Genomic DNA, 23,828 nt, shown 5'->3' with positions numbered 1-23,828 from the left:
CCGTTTTTACTCAGTTTCACAGCCAATGTGAAACCGAGCAAAATCGATGAGAACACCGTTTAGGCAACATCACCAAATCGAACTTGCACCGTTTAACTTCAGCTTGAGTACCGAGGGGGAGGAGACCTGTGTGAAGGACATGGCAGGATTGGAAGGCATCGATGCAACCTATACACCGCAGTGATGGTGGTACATGGGAGCGGGTCACCGCCCATGTTTACCAGGGAAGCAGTGGTACTGCGCCTACCTCCGTGATGTCAGCTTTACACTGCATGAGCTCCTGCAGGTAGTTGTGGAGGTCCGTTTTCCTTCGGGAAGCCACCTCCTCGACATGCGTGCGTCCCAAGATCAATTTATTTGGAAAGCTGAAGGAGCAGAAGGCAAAATCGCGCATGTACACAACATCGTCACACGACAATGAGAACCGAGGCAATGTCAGGCTGCTATTAGCCTGTGTCTACGTTTTAACGAAATCCGTTTGCAGATGTTTATCTACCTGGGCAGCAGCAATGATGAGAAGAGCATGCAGAGCTTGTTGTGCAGTTCCTGGAACTCTGCAAAGGTCCTCAAGATGAATGTAGGAACCGGCATGACCTCCCGCACCACCTTCACTACGTAAATCTGCAGCGCGATTGGTGGAAGCGTCAGAATGGAGGCAATAAGTGTAAGCAAGGACATCCCATGCATGCGATAATATATATATATAAAAAAATCACATATTTCCTTAAAGGATTCAAAAACATATTTCTGCATACATCTCTAGACAAGCTATTCATCTCTTTTTCCACAGATGTCCAGTAGGCTTCCACAAATGATGAACTGACCAACTGCAATCGCTTACATGTGATAGCAAATGCTGATCAATTATAGTTCTATTGAACAGTGAAGATCTCGCGCCACCCAACGTAATTTTTGAATGAAGGCATACAGCAAGCTTTTCAATTCAACACGTGGCGATTACTCTTGGCAGTAAGCTCTCTCAGCCAAACAACGACTTAATTTACTCGAAAATATAAACAAGATAGAGTACGCAGATCAACGCTACCGAATATAAACTAAACTATATAAAGTCATACAATTTATTTAATTAGTTTACCAGGTAAGGCCCACTTGTGCTATATAGATATTTTTCAGAAGCGACCTGGCCACAAATAATAGCTCAACGAAGAGGCTTATGTGGAAATTTAAAGCAGCTGAATACTCTAAATGCATCTAGATTATAAACAGAGGGGAAAAACTGGAAGACCCGGATAAAAATCCATGCGATCACGGGGAAAACATGCAAACTCCAAATATACAGGCATCAGGATCTAACCCACAATCTCCTGTATACCAGGCGAGGTAGTTACCATCTTGCCACCGTGGCGGCCGAAAATCATTGACACCTTTAACGTTCTGTGAGGTGCGTGCGCCCGTGCTGAGTCGCTAGCGATGCGGTGACCGTGACGCGGTGGACGCACATAGTATTTCTCGGGGTTGTAGCGCTTCTGGTACGCGTAGACAGACGCCTCACAGATGCGCCCGTCCGTGCGCAGGCTGTGCTGCTTCGAGTTGAAGGAGAGCGTGGGCTCCTCGTTGGAGGTCTGCGGCCCTGAGAAGCGCTGCGCCAGGTTGTGGATGAAGAAGTTCACCTTGGTGGCCATGCTGCCCAGGCTCGACTCAATCAGCCTGAGAGCCAAAGTCACACACCGGCCAACGAACAGCCCGTCAAACCTCGCTGTCACAACAATCTGTTTTAAAACTAAAAACACTCAACATATTTGTCAATAACACTGGCCTTAAAAGCTAAATATATATAATCGACTATGTTTTTGGGCAATGGCCCTTCTTCATAACAAGAGAACAACTGATGTGCTCATGAAGAAGGGGCATTGCTAAAAATGTTGGTCATTATATATAGTTCCCTTCGAGAAAAGTGTTATTAACGAATATGATGAGTTTGTTAATATCGTGCTATTTCTACAGATGTTGACTAGCTATTTCACCAGGTGAGAACCCACCAAGCCAAGGCTCTTTTTTAAGACGCGATCTCGTTCCATGTCTGCGTTCACCTCCTCCGGTAAATTATTAACATGAATAATATAGATCCCTTTGAAAATCCACTGCGGGATGCAGGGCTCTCCGTGCCCTGTTGGTCATGGGGAGTTCATTCGACCATACGTCACTATGCTGGTCAGTGCAGGTTGGTGAAAGGGAGGTGGCAAAACCAGTTCGCTTCCGATGTTAGCCCTGGACGGAAATCAAACCCAGGACGCTGGGTTCACAGGGCATTGCATTGTCCACTCCACCAGCACTCACTCCACCAGGACATGAATTATAGGTTTGAAATTACCATTGTCCTATTTTCATTTATGCGAGCACCAACCGAGATTCATTATTTTTTTTTAATAAATAAAGGCCTGGATAATTTTCCTTAACAGGGGCATTGAGACTTGTTAAATACGTTCATATGCAGAATACGAGTCATGACATCGGCATCGAGTAGCATGTTTAATTATGTAGCAGGGTTTTCGAAGCTAAATTAATGACATTAAATGCATCGGGTGGCTGAAAAACCTGGATTGTTAACGAAGGCGATGCGGTAAATGCTAAGCTGCATTATGCTTTGAAAAAATCGGGAAATAACACAAAAAACAGACTCCCAATTACCACGATTGGTACATACAGTGCGAAAAGTCAACATACATTGTTAAATGCAGAAGCATATGCAACAGCAGAGAGACATCAGCAGATGGTGCTATGCCGTATAGAAATCATTCACCAGAGCGTGCGGAGTAAAAACATAATGGTACGCTCTTCAAGAGCATCAATGCATTGTCTTACCTTGTGAACTGGGCTGTCGCCTCTGTGTCTGTAGCCTGTGGCATCAGCGCTTCATAAACGTATTTCAAATCTTGAACATCGGCAAGTTCTGGTATTCCCGATGACATCATCTATCCAGACAGCCACAGGTAATGAAAAACAAAGTGTAAAATTCTGCCAGAGCTGTGTGGGGGCTTCTGTTTAACCGCGCAGTAAAACGATAACATAAAATCAACCGACAGCAAATATGTGAGAGAGCAGGAAGGGGTTAGAGGTGGTAAAATTTAGAAATAAATTAACCAAAATTGGCTTCATGCTCAATGTCACAAGAGAGATTAATTTTTAGCCACTTTGAAACGACAATGTTAAGCGAGTATCAAATTCTCTGCACAGTGCACTGGAGCATGGAATCGGCTAAGTCAACACTGAACGGTGTACAGATTAGGCTTGGCAAATGCAGGATAATTGCCTGGATAATTCCCCAGTCCATATCCTCACCAGTAACCCTTTCCATGAAATCTCAAACACTTTGATATAAGCATTTTACACATTAATCTAAATATAAAACGTTGCTGCTATAGAAATCAATCAAAAATCTGTATATCTTCTCAATGATAAGCAAACAGGCCATTTTTGTTTTACTTAAGCTAATATTCATGATTTTTTTTTTATTTAAAGCTTATACGTGTAGCAATGTATGCCGCCGCATCTAAAGCATACAATACATAAAATGACCGAGCATATTAGTCATGAATACAGTGTTTAGTTAATCCACTGCTGGAAGAGGGCCTCTCCGCACGCTGTGCAGGTCATGGGGGGTTATTTGACTGTACTTTACCCATGCGCTGGCAGCGAGGGTTTGGTGATGATGGGGAGGACAAGAGTACGGGAGAATCATGGATTTTTCTGCAAATGGCCCGCTACTGCCCACCACATGGCTGTCACCGCTGATAACCCCTTGCTTGTGCATGGTAGTCAATAATCCAAAGCACCATCCAGGCACGGCCTTGCTGCTTAATGAGAACTGACGAGGTCGGGCGCACTATGGGTGATTTGGTCATAGGCACAAAAGCGGCCATGTCGGTGTACACTTTTCCGAGTGAGCACAATAACGCGTGCATAGAACCAGCGACCATCTGTGAAAAGGAGCTTCATAGCTCTTCGGATTTCTCCAGGATAAATAAAGATTCGGATTCTGACCACAGTCGACACCATTTACGACTATGGCAGCAACGAAGACGAATCTTGGAGAGAAGAGGGAGCCTTTGGCTATCACTGCTGAGAGCACTGGCGAGCGTACCAGGCCGAGGAGGTTGAGGAAGAGGTTGGTGTGCTTGCGGATGAGGTTGTAAGCCTGGCAGCACAGGTCCACAAAGTGCTGGAAGCGGCTGGTGGGCCTCTCCCCACCATTGATCACGTATGCCATGTCCGACGTGAGCACAAATGGCGCCCGGTCACTGCAGGGTACGGACAGCAGTCGGCAGTGCTTATGCGGCATAACAACAGTGGGGCCTGGTATGCAGGAGGTTCGTGGGTTCGATCCCGACCCTAACGCCTGTTGTATATTTATAGTTTGCATGTCTCTCTCCCTTTGGTCGAGTGGATCTTTCTCCAGGTCCTCCGGTTTTTCCCTCCACATTTAGCATAAGCAATCATTTAGAGTATTTGGCTGCTATAAATTTCCACATTATAAGCCATTTAAATGAGCCGTCATTTGTGGCCAGGTCGCTTCTGAAAAACAGTTATACAGCTCAGTAGGCCTTACCTGGCAACATTAAAATAGTTTAATAGTTTTATTTTAAGAAAGGATTGCTAAACTACTGCATAGATGTTCTGCGACTGTGTTGTGTAGCTCTCCTGTTTCACAGTTGTACCGCTCGTGTTGTTGGGCGCGATGTCCTACGTTGTGCCCCATGTGCTCGGAGCATTTTAAGAACCTAAACTCTTGCGAGTCGAGCGTTCTCCAAGTCTGCAAGTTACTTAGGAAGGCAGGTGGGTGTTGTGCGCGCGTGTGTGTGTATGGATGGAGGCTAGCACAAGCGTCGTGGTGATGTCACCGCCACTTAGTGGCGAATGGCGGTTGTTTTTGTTGTTGTATGGAGAACAGTGGGGAGTGGTAGTGTAGCGGTTAACGAACCTGGCGACCAGAGTTCGATTCCCACTCACGGCCACACCAGTGACAATTATACTATATTAATTGTCCTGGGCCTTCCATAGGTCGACTCACCCTCAAATGAGTACCTGGTGCAGTGTGAAAACATTGCCACTAGGGAGACAAAGGGCGTGGTGCTTGGCTACCCACCCCCAAGCGGTCGTGCTGGCCTTCATTAGGTACTTTCTAACAACACTTGCCCCAACAGTCTGTTCAGGCTATATGGGGGATCTTTGTCTTTATTGAAAGCTCAGCTGGCCTCCCTCACCGCTTGATGTTGCCGAACATCTGCGCGTGGCCCAGGAACTTGCCGAAGTCGATGTGGAACATGTGCCCCGTGGTGCGCAGCATGATGTTGTCGTTGTGCCGGTCGCAGATGCCCAGCACGTACGTGGCCACGCAGCAGCCGGCGCATGAGTAGATGAAGTTCTCCACCGCCTGGAGCACAGCAGCGGTGGCACAGACGACGCGGTTTGACCGCTCAGCAGGGAACGCTCGCTCATCGGGGATTCCTCAGCTCCTCTTACAAAGAGAGTCCTTCTGATCTGCAACGGGCTCTTGCGTGGTCGTAGAAATAATTTAATTGAAGTGATAATTAAAAACAGTGTGGGTTGGCAAGAGGGTGTCGAGATATCACCTGCCACTGATTAAACCATGGCCTGGATTTGAACTGAGGTCACTTGGCTCTTAAGCGCAGTATGCTTCATTCCACCATCATTTTCCTAAAGACGACCGCTTGTGTTGCGATCGAAACGTCGTAGTTGTTTATTTTTTGTTATTTTCTTTGAACCTATCTACGTGACTTTACCGAAAGACCCAAGACTATTCACCATCCTTTTTTCAAAATCTTAATCAATACTTTTAAGGATCAACTATCAATCTATTTAATTCTTTAAGATGTCATTGTAGGTCATAGACAGGTGTTGCTTTAGAGGTCTCAACTTGACTACCGCAAGATTATGGTTAACCTATTACAATAGTCAAATAGTCAGATCATGTTAAAACGCGTCTGAGAAAGTGATGGAAAACCAACAATCCCACAGCAAGGGCCTTGCAAAAGTGTCACTCGCTGGGCGCAGCGGCAGAATCAATGTCAATTCGTAACACACCCTTTCCATGTATGCAGGCAATATATGCTTCTGAAGAGCCAAAATAAAAAAATAAAAGGTCAAGAGACAATCACTGCAAATGTCATCGATGCCACTACACCACATTGTCAATTCCTTCTTTTTGCTACATCAAGAAAACAAGCATAGCATCGGAAACGGGGATGCCTCCCGTTCGTTCAGGTGCGAACCACGGAACACGGCCGCACCGGAGTTGCACTTCCTGCGGTGAGCAAGCGATGCCCACCTTCTCGTACTCCTGCTCGGTGGGGTTGTGTTTCTGCAGCCACTCGGCCAAGGGCTTGTCCTTGAAGGAGCCCGTCACCCCGTGCTCAACCTGGATCTTCCGCAGAGTGTCCGAGGCCAGCACCAGCTCCACCATGCCTGCAAACGAGACACGTGCATGGGCACACGCGCAACCCACAGCAGACGTTACTCTGTGGGAATGGCCTGGCTTGTAGCGATTTAACGCCATGCGATTCGATTAACTACCATAAGACGGAGGTGGGGGGGGGGACACCATGATAAAGTACAATAGTTGACTGTTTTTGTATGTATTTAGAACTTCTTTAGCACCGTAGGTAGCCAACCGTGCTACTCGGAGGTGTGGGGGAAGTACAATAAACTAAATATATAAAAATGTACATTGCGCGGAATGTAATGCCTAGTGGCTAGAAGGGCCACGAGATCCAAAATAAAATATTACGTGCATCGGGGCAAAGAATTGGGGCTGTGGAGTTGGTTCGTTGAGCCATTTGCAAGGGGGCAGAGCACCAGCTCCATCGTACAATTTTACCGCTGCTCAACATTGGCAGTACCATCTACTCATTATGATGGCAGGCACTGCACGTGCCAAGTATAACAATCTGTAATTTACAACAATCAATTAGCTAACCAGGATAATGTCCACGATGATGATACGAATCGGTTAACGCTGTGCCGTACCACAGTCAATCTATCTGTTCAAAACAATTCATGAGAGACTGTGGCCACACTGACCCCGCTCCTTCCCAGTGGAGATACACTTGAACAACACCATGCGCATGTCCAGACCCTCCTGCAGCCAGATCTTGTCCATGATCTTGATCATCTGCAGGGTCAGCATGTCCTGCCTCAGGTCGTCACCCACCTGCCCAAAAAAGAGACAAAGACCTCTTCTCTTATCCATACAGAGTGTTAAAGCACAGTGTTATGTAAGTGAGCACCTGCTGGGGAACACACGCACATCATCTCTTATACATTGGGAGAAGTTAGCGGGCACATTTGTTTATATCAATTAAAATTGAGGATTTTTCTCTTGATTCTTCTCATACGCGTCCACTCAATTTGAGGTCTCTACCCATCTGCCCACAACCACTGAGTCGAGCTCCCTCTGGCCGTCTCTCCCACGGACTCCCCTCTGTTTAAGTCCAGACTAAATACTTTCCTATTCTATTTTGCCTTTGACCAAGTTTTTCTTGACCTGGGCCTGGTGCTATTTTAATTCTATGTTTTGCAGTTCTTCACCGTATTTATTCTCCATCCTTAATGTTCATTATACACCTGCGGTGTGTTAATCTCAGTGATAAAACCATTATGACCCTACTATATAGTCCTTTCTCCCAGCATGTACCCCCGGTATAATGTAGTTGCCTCTACCACCTGCCCTGTGGAACAATATCTTGAGATACAATTATATTTGTTTATTTATAAACCAACAATATGCATCATACTGTAGGCTGATTCAACACGCAGACAGCACCATAAATATTAAATATTCACATTGAATGTTGATAGTGATTCCCAATCTCTGTGCATTAAATTTACAACGATTCATCATTATCATGTAAGGCATAAATAAATAAAATTGGGTTCATATTGCGTTTGTTTCATTATTACGTTTGATGTTCCACAGGGGAAGGAAGACTCTCCTAATCCCCATCCCTCACCCTTCCAGTCATCCCTCTCCCCTCCCCCTTTCACTAGCTCAGTATTCTTCACTCATTTTCAGAAGGGCTTCACTTTCGCCGATAAGATATCAGTGCGAGGGCCACCACACATTTGAAACCATTGGGTTTGACAGCAGGATGGGGCGATTGGGGGGGGGGGGGTGGGGGGTGTTTTCGCATGTGTAAATTGTGTTTTGTTGAGGGCTGCACGTCAGGGGCCACACTAAAGGCCACCAAGGGGCCACCAGTGGCCCGCGGGCCTTGCAATGAAGATCACTGCGCTAGAGCATCGCCTCACATGACTTGCACCACAGTTTTTGGTTAGTAAATGATATAGTGTATACTATATGCATTCTAAAATACACGTCGAGTTATTATTCCACATATTGTTGCATGAATATATCTTAGTTGCGTTGGAGAGTGTTACTTTAGCAGGTTTTGGGTTAGAAAATGTTGTTTGTAATGCATATTTAGTTAATGAAATGGGACCTTATTGCGAAAACATGCTTCGATAATACAGTACGATTTTTCACTCACTGTTCAGGTTTTGAAGGACACAAACCAAACGTGTTTTATCGAGGTATGCCCAAACGGATTTCAAATAATAAAATCTGGAATTTCATATAAAACATGTTTGTGTGTGTGTGTTCTGAGCTCTGGAGCCCAGACCCACTGAACTCAGTGCCACACCCTCACCAAGTTGTCACTTAACACTGCAAGCAAGCAAGTCTGGGCGTCTCACCTTGAACATTACTTGAATGTCCTCTCCAGATGGGTCAGCATTGAGGAAGGAAACTTTCAGAGGGACGGCGTTGGAATTGAAGAAAGAGCAGGCCTAATGGAGAAACACGTTCCGCGTTCGAAAAAAAACACCCTTTTTTGTAAAATGAAACATACAATAAAACACACAAGGGATATTTAACATGCCAGTGGTGACACGCAGGAATGCATCGCAGCCGAAGAATCAGAGTGTGGCAACGTTGTGGGCACAGGGAGTGCACCTATCACACCTCCCCAATCGTGTTTGTGGGGCTCTTTAAGCAGCTGCCGATATCGCTCGTCCCAAGAAACTCAAATTACATTGCATGTCTACGATACAAAGTCTACGATAGGCTGCAAAATACACCGAGGACCGCTGGCAGGTGTCCACTGAACAATGAAAAACACAATGCCCTCGTATGTCAGAGTAAAATGTAATGGCTGAGGTATGGATTAAAGTATTACGGCAACAATATGAGAAGCCAGAAGGCAAGCGCAACAACACCTTTTGGTTGACACCGCGGATTGCCAGGCTGGGGCAGATGGGCAGACGAGAGCTGCCAGCATTTCGGAAGCACGTCTGCTGTACCTTCTCCATGCCCTCCTGCAGCATGGCCTGTCGAGACACAGTGACCACCGTGCAACAATGTTCATTTGGTTATTAGGAATGAGGCGATTCACCCACACGGCGATTTGTCGTGATGCGAGGTCGTGATTTGATTTATTAAATAATTATTATCCGTCTCGATTTTACAGACACATTAGTATTCTGTCACCATAGCAACTGAAATTAGTATAGACTCATCATATGATATCCATAAATGATAAAAGATGAATTATTATGCAACCATTCAATGCATGCATTATGAGCATGAGAATTGATCTTAATCAATCAATCGGTCTATGATGATTTTTTACTGAGCGTGACTGCTTCATGCTCCTCTCTGCAATATGGCTGAACAGGACCACATATGAAAAAAAATGGAAACGATTCAGCCTTTCTGGCAATAAAACAGCTGTTAAGATGTCCAAACGCAAAATAGGAACCTTTTGCAAGGAATCAAGTCTGCATTAACCACACGTACTTGTGATGAACATGCAAACAAAACATGCTCTGATAATTATATATGCATTGTCCTTCAACTGATTAGCCTACACCAGAGACAGCCTTCTTTAGGACCATGTCTCACCAGTGTAAACCAGAGAAGGCCAAAACGACCACATACCCAACATGCACTTGCACTGTAAAAATGTGGCATTTCCCCAGTTGTATGTAGGTATGCTGAACTTCTTTCGCACCGTACGTAGCCAACCATGCCAAATCGGAGGTGCCGGAGGGCAGCCAATGCACACAAGCACCACTCCATTGCTAATCCGAGCAGGGTGTCACCTAAATGACTAACGACCACTACTGCTACGCCTACAGCTTTTGTCAGAACCTGCAAAATAATAATACCGTGACAATGTCGCTGGAACTCGGCTGCCGCCGTTCGGTGTGGCCTTACCTGTCTGGTGGAGCCGGTTGCCTGCCGCACCTTCTCGGCCACCGTGGCCAACGTGTGCACGAGCCGCGTCTGGCTCTCAAGGTCGTGGCGCAGCGTGCGCCCGCAGCAGCAGAGCAGCGCGCCGAGCACACGGTGGGAGCGCCCGCCAAAATGCCCGTCCTCCAGCGTGTCCTTCAGAAGCCTGGGTGACGCAGCCACAGAAGGGGGCGAGAGGGGGGGGGGGATGGCAGGATGAGTGGTGATGGGGCGAATCAGGACCAGGCTTGGCCGATTCGGCCACCTGATGTGCAAATTAACCTTATGGCGGAACCCCGGGGCACCGGAGTACCCCGGCTCTCACATAATGTCCGTGATGCAGTCATTTTTAGTCTGTTGATGGTAGGCGATGCGGCGATCGACTCATCTCGACGAGCTGTACTCACGATGCACCACTACGTGAGCGTTCAGGGTTCCAGCGCAATCGCCCTCGCTGCGTTTCGACATCATAGCACCGATTTCGGACTGATTGGTACCCCAGTGGCGGAGTGAAGTACACCCCTGGAAAAAAAGTGTCCCAAAAATAAAATATTTAATTGCCTCGGCCAGTTTGTATTATTTGGTACCCCGGGGTACCACCATGAGGATCAAATGGCGCATCAAAGATTCGGCATCCTACGAGCGCGGCCACGAATCCCAAAACAGACCAGATTGTGAAGACCTGCTTTAAAGGAGGACTGGGAGAGATCCACTTGGCTTATGAACAAATATGAGTGGATAACAAATCTAAATTTACATCTTTAATCAGCTGTTATTAATCCATAGGAAAGGACATGGGGCGGTGACATTGCCCCACGTTCACCGCTTGTTGCAGAGGTTCACATGTTGGGCCCAGGGGCTGCCCTGGTTAAGACTGTGCTCATATGTACAGACTGTATAGACGCGTTGGTCTGCTTCAGAGTGGACGATGAAGATCCTGTGACGTTATTAAAAAAAAAAGAGGCTATGCGTGTTGGCGGAATAGATAATTTTTTTATTTTATAAATTGCTCGCAAATTGTTTCATTGCCACATGGCAACATTGCCCCGCGCATTAACGGGCCGGAGTTGCCTTCGCCTTATGCCGCACAGGGATAGCTGCCGCAGGGTGTACCCCTTAAGACTACCACAGGGCATTTTGCGATGTACTGCATGGAATTCCGCGGAATGCAGAATATGTAGTGATGAAGATGATGGGGGTTAGGGGAAGTCGAGTTTGACCAATCACGTGAGGCCAAGTTGAATAATCTCTAATCTGCTGAGCAATGTGGCAGCTGAACATCTGCATTAGTGGCCCTGGACTGGCAGCAGAAATTCCACATTACCATGGCATGAGCCAGTCTATCTAAAAGATTACTGCTGTTTGCATCTCACTGATTTAGATTTTGGTCAATGAAGTAATAGATTTCTAAACTCAGAAATACATTCTAGATTGTATATTACATTTCTGTAGGGAAAATTATGTTGCACACGAAATCCAGATAGGTCTCTTATCGCTGCTGTGTTCTGCAAATTCGAAGTTTTCAATGATTATCACGCTTTGTCAAGGATAAGGGAAGTACATATGAGAGACACCAAAGGCAAATCTTGGACATGGCGATAGATGACGCCACAACTAAAACAGTACACTAAGTTAATATTTTATATTGCATTCTTACATCATGCACTGTGTGCACCCAGTTTGATTTACTAAAACAAATAAACATTATACCTGAGAAGATTATGCTAATAATGCTCTTCATCTGTATAAACAAAGGGGATGACAAACGCAATTAGACTGCCTTTGAAATACGACTACAATGCACTGAAAATAAAAAGTACAGGATTGATAACACAGCAAAGCAAGGCAGTGTGCACCTGTTGTACAAACACAGCGGACTATTATTACCCACTTATGTTTTAAGTGCAAGTTCTGCCGGAATATAGCGACCATGATTGAGTGCAGCAGACGTTAAAATGTAACCGTCTTAACAGGTATTAAGTGTTAGCTGTGCGAGGCAAGCGATGGAGACGCACATTACTCACCAGTAGAGGTAGTGGGCTATTCTGATGTTTGACATGGACCTTCCCAGTAGAAACCTCATGAGAGCATTGTCCAGGTAACATTCGTGCTTCAGTGCCTACACAACGCAGATCACGGATTCAAAAACACGAGGACTAAACCGTTCCTCTCACCTGCGACGGTGATATTTAGTGGAAAACCTTACGAATCAATCAATATGCACTTAAAATAACAGGTTTTTTTTAAGTCAAGGGGACACCTCATGAAGCCTCCATATTATTTTAAAAACAGCTTCTGCTCAACATGTTAGACCAGCTCAATATCGAGCGTTTTAGTATGTGGAGGGGAGACCAAGGTAGTGGGGGTAACCCACACGCAGAAACATTTAAAAACCAGTGGCCAGCAAACCTACTTCCTGTACTGCCACCTCGTATCCCTGCAGGTAAGAGTCTCGCGCACCTGATGTTTTTGCACGCTCCACCCGCTTGAAGGTGGAATGTGCAGCTTCACAGGACGGAGCATTATGTAATCGTGACATTTGCTCTGACTGACAACGAGGGTTGCGTGTGTTTAAGTGGAGCGGAGTGACGGCACCTGCAGCAGCTGTGGCAGGTAGTCGGCAAGCTCGTCATCAGACACGCACGCGATCCACTCCACCGCCGTACGCCGCACTTCCTGGTCCGCAAAGCTGAAGACAGGAACACGTGGGCAGCCAGACGAGAAAGCGTGCAAAGTGGGTAAGCGGGAATTACGATGCAAAGCGGTGCGATGGGCTGCTGCGAGTTTTGTTACGTAGGCTTTAAGCGCACGAGCCCCACCGATGACAATGTTTTCCTTTTGGAAGGGTTCAATGCATTTCCTGTCAAGCGAATGGCTCGCATGCGAGAAGTCTATGACACCACAACATGCTGGAACGTTGACAAAAAGGGGCGGCTAAAACGTGAGGCCATGTTCTGTTAGCGGCCAGATGCCAGTGGCTGAAATAACAAGATTCCCACGGCAGGGATCAATTTTGATAGAAGTGCTGACTTTTTATAAAGTGGCAGTTATTTTATAAAAAGATGGCTTAACCCCTAACTTCTAGCCACCGTGCCATTCGGCCAGACGACGGCATTATTAGCTTCACAAATGAAAACGAAGCTATTTGTGGTAAAAACTGTCCACCGAGGAGATGGAGCAATAATATATTTTGCGTGAAAAATGTTGAACTTCTTTCGCACCGTACGTAGCCAACCATGGTAATCAGAGGTGTTGGTGATCTTTACATCGCAGGACGGCGAGAGATGACGGCGGCTTGGGAAGGTCTTCAACCAGCAGTGGATCGATCATGACTGACAATGATGATGACACTGATGATGATTAAGACCGTACGGGCTTTACTTCATCGGTAGGCTTACTTGGAGTGCAGCAGCATGAGGGCGTGCACAGGCGAAAGGGCGGGCCAGTGTCCCAGCAGGGCATAGACGTCGGGCAGGGCTGAGCACTGCCAGCTGGGGGCGCTGGCTAGCAGCCAAGGCAGCGCGTTGGCCTGAGCATGGAGGTGGTGCCTCTTCTCCCACAGCAGCACCTTGTCGTCCTCTCCCAGCCTGCGCGAAAGCGGCGGCGGACGACGCCATCACCGCCACCACGGATCAGAAACAAAAGACGCCGCCCCCCCCCCCACGCTTGCGAAGTCCGCTGCATCGTGTGCCGAGTTTAGCCCCGTGTCTAAGCGACCCGCGCTGTGAATGCAGCTCATCGACCAATGCTATGTAGTGACGGATGTGCCATGCTTTTCGCTAAAACTGTCTTGAAATGCAATATGGTTTTTCCTTTTAAGGCAAGAGTTGTTGACGAATGTGTCGTGTTTTTTGTAAGCAGTACTTGTGCACCACTGCCGACAGTGTCACGAAATTATTAGTCGAATTATGTAATAATCAGGTGGATTAGAACTGTGAATAAGTCTACTCAGCATGTGGTGAAATGCACTTTGTGGATACAGCCACACGATCCTCACCTGTGTACCGATAGTTCAATGTCCATGTGGCATTTTATGGAGATACTACTGCGTGGTGTTATCTTGGTGTGGTATGGGGCTGTTTTTGTTGTTGTTTTTGCTGCCTTGCCCAAGCTTGGTAAATCGGACTTACACAATAAATGTATTTATACTTAGTGAAGTGCTTACCCTTTTTCTATATTTTGCACTCCCAGCGTGTTGTTGTATTGTTTGCTATTGTAACTTGCTGACCCACCTCAAATAGACATGTGAAAAAGAGCTTCATAGCTCATCAGATTCCTCAAGTCCAAACAAAGATTCTGATTGTGAAATACGTATTTGGCAGTTGAGAACAACGATTCACAAACACCCGTTTAGGAAACCGCAACCCGCTACAACCTCTCCTGCGTACTGATTAACAGATGTGTGCAATATGTAGGCACATATTAATTTATCAAATATGATTATTGAGCTCATGACATACGTTACTGAATTTCCTGTATAAGACTCGATTACTGTCAGTTGTCAGATGCACTTTGAAATTAGTTCACGTAAATGATGCAGCCACTAGAGGCTCTAAATTAGCAAAGGAAACACGAGAATCGATTTCTCAAGTCAAACACTACCTCACATCGTGACAGCTCGCAAATTTACGAGGGGTGGAAACATTATATGCCTATTAATGAGCACGCTATAATGTACACCTTAATGTTAAGGATGACTAACCAGGTAATAAAATATCTTGGCAGAGGGTGGAGGATCAGGTGAGATAATGAGTTCGAGGAACAAAGTTTATCAACAGCTGACCTAAACGTCCTTGGGGAACCAACATCCAAAATGGCAATGAAGCGTCATCTGCCAATTATAAACGCCGATAAACTCTCAAGAAATGCTAAGTATGCTTAAAGGGATGCTGCCCCAGCGTAATGGTGAGCACACTGGAATTGCAATCCAGAGGTCGCAGATCCAATCTCATGGAGCACTAGTTGAAAGCAATGGGACAAGTTTATTAAATCCCAATGACCCCCCCACGCTCCTATCCACGCAGCAGTATAAATGGGTAAACCGCCAGTTAGTCAACTGGCCGTTTACTCACGGTGGTGTAAAGTGTGGGAAGAGTAGGCCAACAATTTCATGAGAACCTCTCTAGAACGCCCTCGAAGCGTGGCGCGCTTACACCCGCGGTGGCATAAGTAATTACAAGGCTGCATCCTTAGCTTTTCTATGTGGATTTATAAAGGTCCAAATTAGACTGCCAAGTTAGACTATTTTCAGAGTGCATCCAGGAACAGGGGTATTTTCATTGCAGTTGCTAAATTCTATTATCCACAAAAGTACCTGGTTCATTGTCTCTCATTGATATTTTAAAATGTCAATGAAAAACTCACATAAATGAAGTGTAAAGCAATTTTGGAATGTTTGCCATTGCAGACTTACAGTCCCGCAAACGAGCAAGGTAAGAATATTCGGAATGCACGTCCAAATATCTATAAATATATATCGGACGTATTTTCGTTCACATGCCTTCACGCATCCTGAAGCAATTACGGTTATATCGGTGAACCTAAATATGGAGCAAAGTGGAAAAGTACTCGGTAATTCAAATACCAGCTCCTTCCATAAATAGCGGGTCGGGCAAATCCACATTATTTTTTTAGGCTGTGGTTGGTGCCACCCACCCCAGCACCGAGTCTTTGGACATGATCGTGTGGAGGCTCTTTCTTGTGTCGGGGTCCATGTCCTCGAAGTTGTACTGCAGCCACAACCCCCTTGCCATCGGAGTAGGGAATATGATATCCAGCTTCGTTGGTGGGAAATCCAGCTGCGGGAGAGTAATGCGTTGCACGGAAATGTGAACATCACACACCTGCTTTACATTTTAAGTTTTCTATCAGCTCTGTACAGTATTCCCTCATTGTTCGCGAGGGATACGTTCCGGAGTTGCTCGTGAATAGCAATAGTTCACGGATAATTATGGTGGACTCGTAAAAACCTATCTTTTGAATAAATTAGCTTAAATTAATAAGCCATAAAATACATGCAAATTATCACAACACCAAATAACTGATAATAATAACAACCATTAAATAAATATTAAAGTATTAAATAATAGTTTATAAATGAATGTATCTTTAAATGATGATGCTGCGTATCAGCAATTTATCTCATTGCTTTAGCTCATCACTTTCTTTCTTTCTCTCTCTCTCTGGATACCTGGAGGATGACGCTGTCCGGCTGCAGCAGGTGGGCAGCGCTGCAGCTGGCTGCGTAGCTCGCCTGACTTGGTGGCCCCAGGCACAGCAGCTGCGTTCCGCTGGTCAATACTCTACACAATAGCCATGGACACAGCGTTTTAGAAGGGAGCGGTTTACGTGCATCACTCTGTATTATTAAATTGTTTATAGATATTTATACAAAAAAAACTACAAATTCTGGAGGTTATTCTAAGAACTATGAATTTGCATACGCACAAATGCAACACCGATTAGCATGGTTGGCTACGTATGGCGCGAAAGAAGTTAAACATACGTACATACTGATGAATGAGACGCATAACACCATTGGGGAAAAGTGCTATTAACTAGCACCGATAAAGGTCGGAATAGCATGTAAAGTGATGGTGTTAATACATTTTGTTGTCATTTATAGGAAACAAATTGCTTACAAGCACAACTAAATGATGAATACCTTGAGGTTTTAGTCAGAATTTATATTCACTGCACTACTCAAGCAGAATCAAGACTCTAATTGTAGACTGACTTGACCCAGGGGATACCCAGCCCAGACTCGGATACGAACTGCTCCTGGAGGAAACTATGATCAGGAAACTAACCCAGGTCTCAACTCGATTGCAGTGCAGTGCGAGAACCACTATACCAAGACTTCCCACATGGACAACACACACACACGCCACATTCTTACATTCAACAAAGCCATTCCAAAGTTTTTTCGGAATTTCTTGGAAATAGCAGTGGCCAGAGGTAAGAAATGCATTGTCTAGAGGAATGTGCATGAGCTGGTAAGCACTTTTACATTCATAAGCACACTACAACATACATGTACGCACCACAGGAAGTAGTAAAGAGCTCTATGCGCAAATATGACACGAACATCAACCATAAATCAAAGGTGTATGACAGCACCTCTATGGTAATGTGGAAAGCTCAACGAATTTGTGACCAGGCCTACAACTTGCTTAGTATTGACTAATGGACAGCAGTCTCGTGAAAATGTACAAACTTTCACCGTAATACGAATACTCTGGGGCTAGTGGCGTCGAGTCTGTAACACTGCACGGCAATGGTAATGAAGCCACATCGTGGAATATTAATGTTCTCCAGAGTTGTGACGATATTGCTTTGCTGCCGCAAAGCGCAGCACGGCGTCCGCAAGCCTGCGGCAGCGACGATGATGATGACGATGCATCAAGCCGCGACGATCCACGGGGAATTGCCGGCGCGACACGCACTGCCTGAAGTTGAAGAGCGGCATGGTGGCCCAGCCCAGCGGCTCGGGGCTGCGACGCTGCTTGCTGCTGTCGGGGGAGCCCCCGGAGGCGGACGGCTGTGGGACACCCTGCAGGGACACCCTGAGCACCGTCTCGCGCGGCAGCTGCGACACCTGCACTGGCAAGTTCACCCTGCGCGTCCGCCGTAGTGAACACGCACGCACGCGCGCACATCACAACAGTACGATTTAAAACAAAATAAGGGACCGGGGCAATGGACTACATTTGTTATTAGCAGAGTCTTACAATGTAATATATACAATAGGGTCGACAAGTGTGTGCAATATATGTATGTAGAACTTCTTTCGCACCATATGTAGCCAACCGTGACAATCAGAGGTTGCTGGTGAAGGATAAACTAAACACAAAAAGCAGTTCTAAAGAAATTACTTTTCAAAATAAATGCAATGGCATTTATTCTTTATGGAGAGTAGCATTGAAACTGAGGAACATATATTTGGAGATCACACTTAATTTTAAGTCAAGATGTTTTCTTAAACAATCTGATGAAATTTTGACTTAAAGCTTTCATGACTGCAGCGATTCATAATTACAATAAAAAATATTTTTTATTATTTTATTGTTTCTCTTCTCCATGACTTTACTGAAAGAACCAAGAATATGAATCTGATGAAAGTTGTTTTGAATGGGTTTTACTTGACATATAAACAACAGATGTTACTGTATATTACCTAATATCTATTTATTTTGAAGAGCATTGTGAGAAACTAAGTATATTGAACTTAATACTTCCATGCTGTTTTCCTGGCTTGCAATTTGCAAGATTCTCCTTAGAAGATATTTTTTTCAAGAAAACGAACGGTTTTAGAATCCAGAGTTTATTGCACCAAGAAAGCAGACTTATGTTTGGCTGCTACTGATCATTCGCATTCCTGAATGGCCTACTTCAGTTTTGTCAATTAATTTTGGTTAATGCGTTTCTTCCTTGAAGGCAAAGTTTTCCATTGGGTTTCCAGCTGACCATTTCTCCAGTTACGGCCAAGTATTTCACACAATAGCTTGCTTTATTTAATTGCCGTTTAGAGCAAAGCTATATATTTGAAGACACAAAGTGTGGTCTATCGTCTGCGGGGATGAGTCTCACAAGTGAACGGTACAAAAGTTACAATGGCACACCAGCAGGCAATGAGGCCATCGCCATGCAAGCTGCCTTCGCATCTCCCCCGTCGTTGTTATTGGCAAAGACCACGTCAGGTGCTCATTTTATTACAAGCAAGATTTTGTGCAAGACCAAAGCTAGGCTGAAAGCTAACACAAACACACGACTATACAAGCAATTGTGCCTGCACACACACACAGTTAAGTATGCAAAAATATTCATATGATACTACATAAAGGTGCAGATGGAAAACATGCATTTACGCAGTCTCACGGGGGCAGACAGCATGAATGCAGGCACGTGGACACAATCACGCACGCAGCCGCCAATGCGGGCAGTTCATTAGCTCGCAGCAGGGCACTGCGGACTGGGGATGTGAAAGCCAGCGTATATTTGCACAGCTGCACTTTTTACCGCAAGACACGCGAGAGGCCACACTTACAAGGTCGTATCTCGTCACATGAGAATCATTACACACATCAGAGACTTCACGGTCAAATTGTGTTCGGTGTCTGTTGCGTGTTCGAACCCGTGTCGACACTGCAGCATTTGCGTTCAGTGTGGTTTCCTGCCCACACACAAAAAACTGGTGCTGCAGCACTAATAATATTGACACTTGGCCACAGCTAGGATTGAAGTCACCTCATCTGTGTACTTAGAATTACCGTGTTATTATAATTACAATTGTTATTCTGTTTCAGTCCGCAAAGTAATTTTACACAATTTTCAGAAACTGTGGTAAATATTTGTATTTGTCCGATACAGGCATAATTGGGAACACACGTGCCAAAAGTGACATGTTATTAACTGCAATTAATCTAACATTAATGAACAACAGACCTTAGGCAGCCTGGGGCATTGCTCTCTTCACCCAACTCCATCCCACGATGCACATTTGGAAGCCAACCTGTCGCCAATGGAAATAAACTCTGCCCTTGCTAACCACAGCAGCTTTCTTTGGCAGCTTTTGTGCAAGTCCAATGGAATCACTGGAGGGACAGCATTATTGCCAGAGTCACAGGAGCACTCAGTTTCGACTCCACTATCTGCATCAATGCAATGTAAGCCAGCGCCATCTTCCAACATCCCTGGGACAGCTGTGGCAATCGGATCAATGGCACAATTTAAAAATACCCCCATGCAGAGGCGTGCGGGTGGCGGGGATGGCAAATGCCATGCAGGAGCGCTGAGCTACACCACCGCTTACAGCCTGGGATTGAATTCAGGCACACACCTGTGATTAGGCCACATTCTCTCGTGTCGCAAGTTGATGGCATCAGCTTGGTCACCACTGGCTACAAAACCCCGTCATTCCACACACAATGCGAACTGGTTTTACAGTGAGTCTGTAATGGCATTTTACATGTCGTATAGATGGTCCTGATGGTTATGCATCATACTACATCATATGCTAATACTACAGGCAATGTTTTCTTTGCAGATGTTCCTTTTGCTAGATGTAATGTATCAGTAATTAGCATTACTATGTTATGAGTAAACACCAATTTTGGAAATTGCTCCTTATTTTATGATGCTCTTCATACAAAATGTCTTCTTTCTAGTTTAAAAACGATTCCTTCCCAATTATTATTATTCTTGTTTCTTTCTCTCGTCATTTTCCCCAAATCTATCCCGACTGTGCTATTGGTATCGTGTAATATGGCAACGTGTGTATTCAGATCCCTCACAGAGCAGCGTGACCCTCCGTGCGAGTGACCGGCCCACAGAAACAAATACCACAGATTTAAAGCTTTCGTGACTGCAGGGATTCATCTTCTTGGTTCTTTCGGTAAAGTCACGTAGAATGGAAATAAAATAAAACATAATATTACGTGACTTTACCGAAAGAACCAATAAGATAAATACCACAGAGCTACCTCTGAGATGCCTTCAAGTGACCTGTGACTGGGCTGAGACCCCCAGCTCAATAAACGTGAAAACATGGTATAATTACAGGCGGCTTCCTGGATTCGCACCCACAAACCCAGCGGGGAGCCACCCAGCCACCTTTTCCCAATCAGTTTTTGAATGACAGCTCAATTAATTGCTTGGACATGCATAAGACTACTTTTACATACCAAAAAAGAAAACATTCACATTCATCAACAACAGAGCCTGAAAATAAAAAGTCCAGGTGAGGTTTTGGGCAATGGCCTTTCTTCGTGGCAGAGTTAGTTAGTAAGGATTGGAGACCGCACTTAATAACATGCAGCTTTATGAAAATTTCATTTTAAAGATGTTTTTTGATGACTAGATTAAAAAAAGGTTCGTGAAAAGTTACCTAGTAGTAGATATGGGGTATCTTTCGATTTAAAGCTTACGTGACTGCAGGGATTCATATTCTTGGTTCTTTCAATAAAGTCACGTAGAAGGGAAATAATAAAATAATACAAATAAAACATTTTTTTTATTTTTTTTATTTCCCTTCTACGTGACTTTACCGAAAAAACCAAGAATAAGATATGGGGGTAATAGAAAAATCCTTCAAGAATGAATGTATGACTAAATAAATTCATCTATATTGAAAGTGAAATTATAAAATGTTTGCTGGCACATTGCATTGTGTGAAAACAAGCCACTGGAGGGCCGTTGCCCGAAACGTTACCTATTAAAAATGTTTTTTTACGTTTAAGGCTAGTGTTGCTGAGGACTGTGTTGAGTTTCTTGTTAACTGTGTTTGTGCACCACTGCCAACACAGCGTCACCAAATAATTTGTTTGCATACTCAATAGCTTATTTGATATGTCGCTTTCCAAAACGTCGATTGTTCATATGTTAAATGTGTTTACTCTGCTGTCGTTTTGACTGTTAATTCACAGGCATCATGGAACATGCGGCGAGCGAGTGATGTGCTGTGCGTGCGTCAAAAATAATAACACCAGACTCACTGATCATTCCAGCGGATTTGGTGGAAGAAGCTTTTGTACATGCGGCCCGACTGACACTTGTATGGCTGCAGGATCGGCCGGCCTCCATGCGTCAGAGAGCACACGATGTTGTACTTCTCATAGCTGCAGAGAAAAAAAACCGCCATGGCTTTCTACACGTCTGTAGCATTTGCACAACTTTTCACTTTTTTGGTTGATGGGTGAATCGGGGTCGTGTTACGGGACGAAGAATCAATTTGGAAATCTCACAGAGTGCCCCCCCCACTGAAAGCAGAAACGATTTATCACAGAGTATTGAAAATTCCCAGAGAGAATTTATCCAAATAAAATAGTTTGATGTGGAGTCATTGAGACCATCAACTCACTAAACTTGAGAGTCTGCTTTAATTAACGCAGCTTGCTGGATTCAAACCCAGGAGCTGTTCGCTCTGCTCTGCCCAGCGGATTGACCACAAATACATCCAACCACCTCTGTATACACACTAACATGTTAAGACAAACACCAGCTCTGTACAACGCAGTAATGGCATTGCCAGCAGATGTCCCCCCTTCTTTCTAGCAGAGCCCCATATGTTACCAATATGTGGGGGGGGGGGGATATGGTGGTTGAAATATTTTCAGAAGGAGATTACAAAAAAGACTGCATGCCAATTCTTCTGTAAGGCTTCATGTAAACTCTTCCCACTGCCCTATATTATTCATATACACATATTGTGCTGATATGCGACAAGAGTTATATTAAAATGCACTTCAAAAAGAAAGCAATAAAGGATATATATGTTTATAAAATACCGCTGTCACATTTGTATGAGTAAAGCATATACATCACATACAGAATATAAATGCCAAACATCACGTTGAAGCCCAAATATATTTCTACGAGTCTAAAAGGAATTTCAACAGCCAGGCATACTTACAAACACATACAACCTGGCGGTTTGAAGACAGGGTTGCGGAATCTCACAAATATCGATATATGCACGAGAACCGCCTGCACGTCTTTTACATAGCCTACGGAAGGCAGTACAGCAAGTAGGCTGCCGTTTCATGCGTGGCGTTTTCATGAGTAATGCCACATGTGCACGCACGAGTTCTCTCCAGGTGCTTCCACATATAAAAAATACTCAAAGGAATTGCCCAAAATATACAAGACCGTTCTTAAATATTGCAGAGACTCAGCAAAAGGTCTCATGGGCTATGAGCCACAAGTAGAAAATGCACATTCCTACAATGGGTGCTGCTGCTGTCTCCAAGTGACGGCAGAGGTTTAATTCCTATAAGGTGAAATTGACTTAATCAGCCGTGGAGGAATCACTGATATGCCGAGATGACCGAGTTAAGCCCTCAGACCACAGTGGTACCCGGCTGGGTGGACAAGCAATGCATTTTCATTGTCTTGCTCAGAGGTAGACGCAATACAAAAACAAAACGGCTTTAATGCTGTCTTTACAACGCTAGGCTGGTATGTCCCAGGCTCCTCGAGTGAAAGTTAAAACTTCCTGAGAGTAGGATAAAAAAGACTTTAAAATGATTAGCTCTGCAACGTGTTTTCTGGTTGTATCGTATGTATGTTGAACTTCTTTCGCACCGTACATAGCCAACTGTGCTAATCGGAGGTGCGGGGAAGGACAACAAACTAAAGACAAAAAACACAAATTGTGCGGTTCGGCACGAAGTCTGACATTTCACTCAACCCGAAACGGAAATCACGCCGTACTGGGCGCATCTCCGGAAACACATCGGAGTGCTGGAGAGCATGACAAACTATGCAGTCGGACTTTAAGATTATGCCCCAGAAAAGCATCATATCACTCGGGTGACATCACTGCAACGTTCACTCTGATACATAAATGCGGTGACGTCACTGGAGTGCCACTTAACTCCACGCGTTAGCGCTCTGCCTTTATCAAAACGACCGCCGCCTGTGTAGTCGGGCTGCCTACCTGGTGATCCAGCCGGCCTGTTGATCCAGCCTACCTGGTGATCCAGCCTACCTGGTGATCCAGCCTACCTGGTGATCCAGCCTACCTGGTGATCCAGCCTACCTGGTGATCCAGCCGACCTGGTGA

General features: G+C 45.0%; 1 protein-coding gene across 3 annotated transcripts in view; it reads right to left on the bottom strand.

Annotated features, from left to right (window-relative positions):
• Positions 1 to 23,828, bottom strand: part of LOC116939884 (phosphatidylinositol 4-phosphate 3-kinase C2 domain-containing subunit alpha-like) — an 80,659-nt gene that overhangs the window by 19,595 nt on the left and 37,236 nt on the right. For all 3 annotated transcript variants that reach the window (XM_032948862.2, XM_032948863.2, XM_032948864.2), the window contains exons 14-31: positions 21,760 to 21,882; positions 17,713 to 17,883; positions 16,458 to 16,569; positions 15,923 to 16,065; positions 13,666 to 13,854; positions 12,863 to 12,956; positions 12,292 to 12,386; positions 10,253 to 10,433; positions 9,253 to 9,363; positions 8,731 to 8,823; positions 7,060 to 7,189; positions 6,308 to 6,444; positions 5,223 to 5,392; positions 4,103 to 4,259; positions 2,824 to 2,933; positions 1,461 to 1,668; positions 497 to 621; positions 248 to 365 (exon numbers count right to left, since the gene is read on the bottom strand). In XM_032948862.2, the coding sequence (XP_032804753.1) occupies positions 248 to 365; positions 497 to 621; positions 1,461 to 1,668; positions 2,824 to 2,933; positions 4,103 to 4,259; positions 5,223 to 5,392; positions 6,308 to 6,444; positions 7,060 to 7,189; positions 8,731 to 8,823; positions 9,253 to 9,363; positions 10,253 to 10,433; positions 12,292 to 12,386; positions 12,863 to 12,956; positions 13,666 to 13,854; positions 15,923 to 16,065; positions 16,458 to 16,569; positions 17,713 to 17,883; positions 21,760 to 21,882 (2,467 nt within the window). The remainder of the gene's footprint in view (positions 1 to 247; positions 366 to 496; positions 622 to 1,460; positions 1,669 to 2,823; positions 2,934 to 4,102; positions 4,260 to 5,222; positions 5,393 to 6,307; positions 6,445 to 7,059; positions 7,190 to 8,730; positions 8,824 to 9,252; positions 9,364 to 10,252; positions 10,434 to 12,291; positions 12,387 to 12,862; positions 12,957 to 13,665; positions 13,855 to 15,922; positions 16,066 to 16,457; positions 16,570 to 17,712; positions 17,884 to 21,759; positions 21,883 to 23,828) is intronic.

Source organism: Petromyzon marinus, chromosome 7 (assembly GCF_048934315.1).
Source record: "Petromyzon marinus isolate PM22_M1 ecotype Great Lakes invasive population chromosome 7, UKy_Petmar_22M1.pri1.0, whole genome shotgun sequence".
Taxonomy (NCBI): Eukaryota; Metazoa; Chordata; class Hyperoartia; order Petromyzontiformes; family Petromyzontidae; genus Petromyzon; species Petromyzon marinus.
Note: the sequence above shows the minus strand (reverse complement) of the source record. Positions and strands in the feature narration are given on the sequence as shown.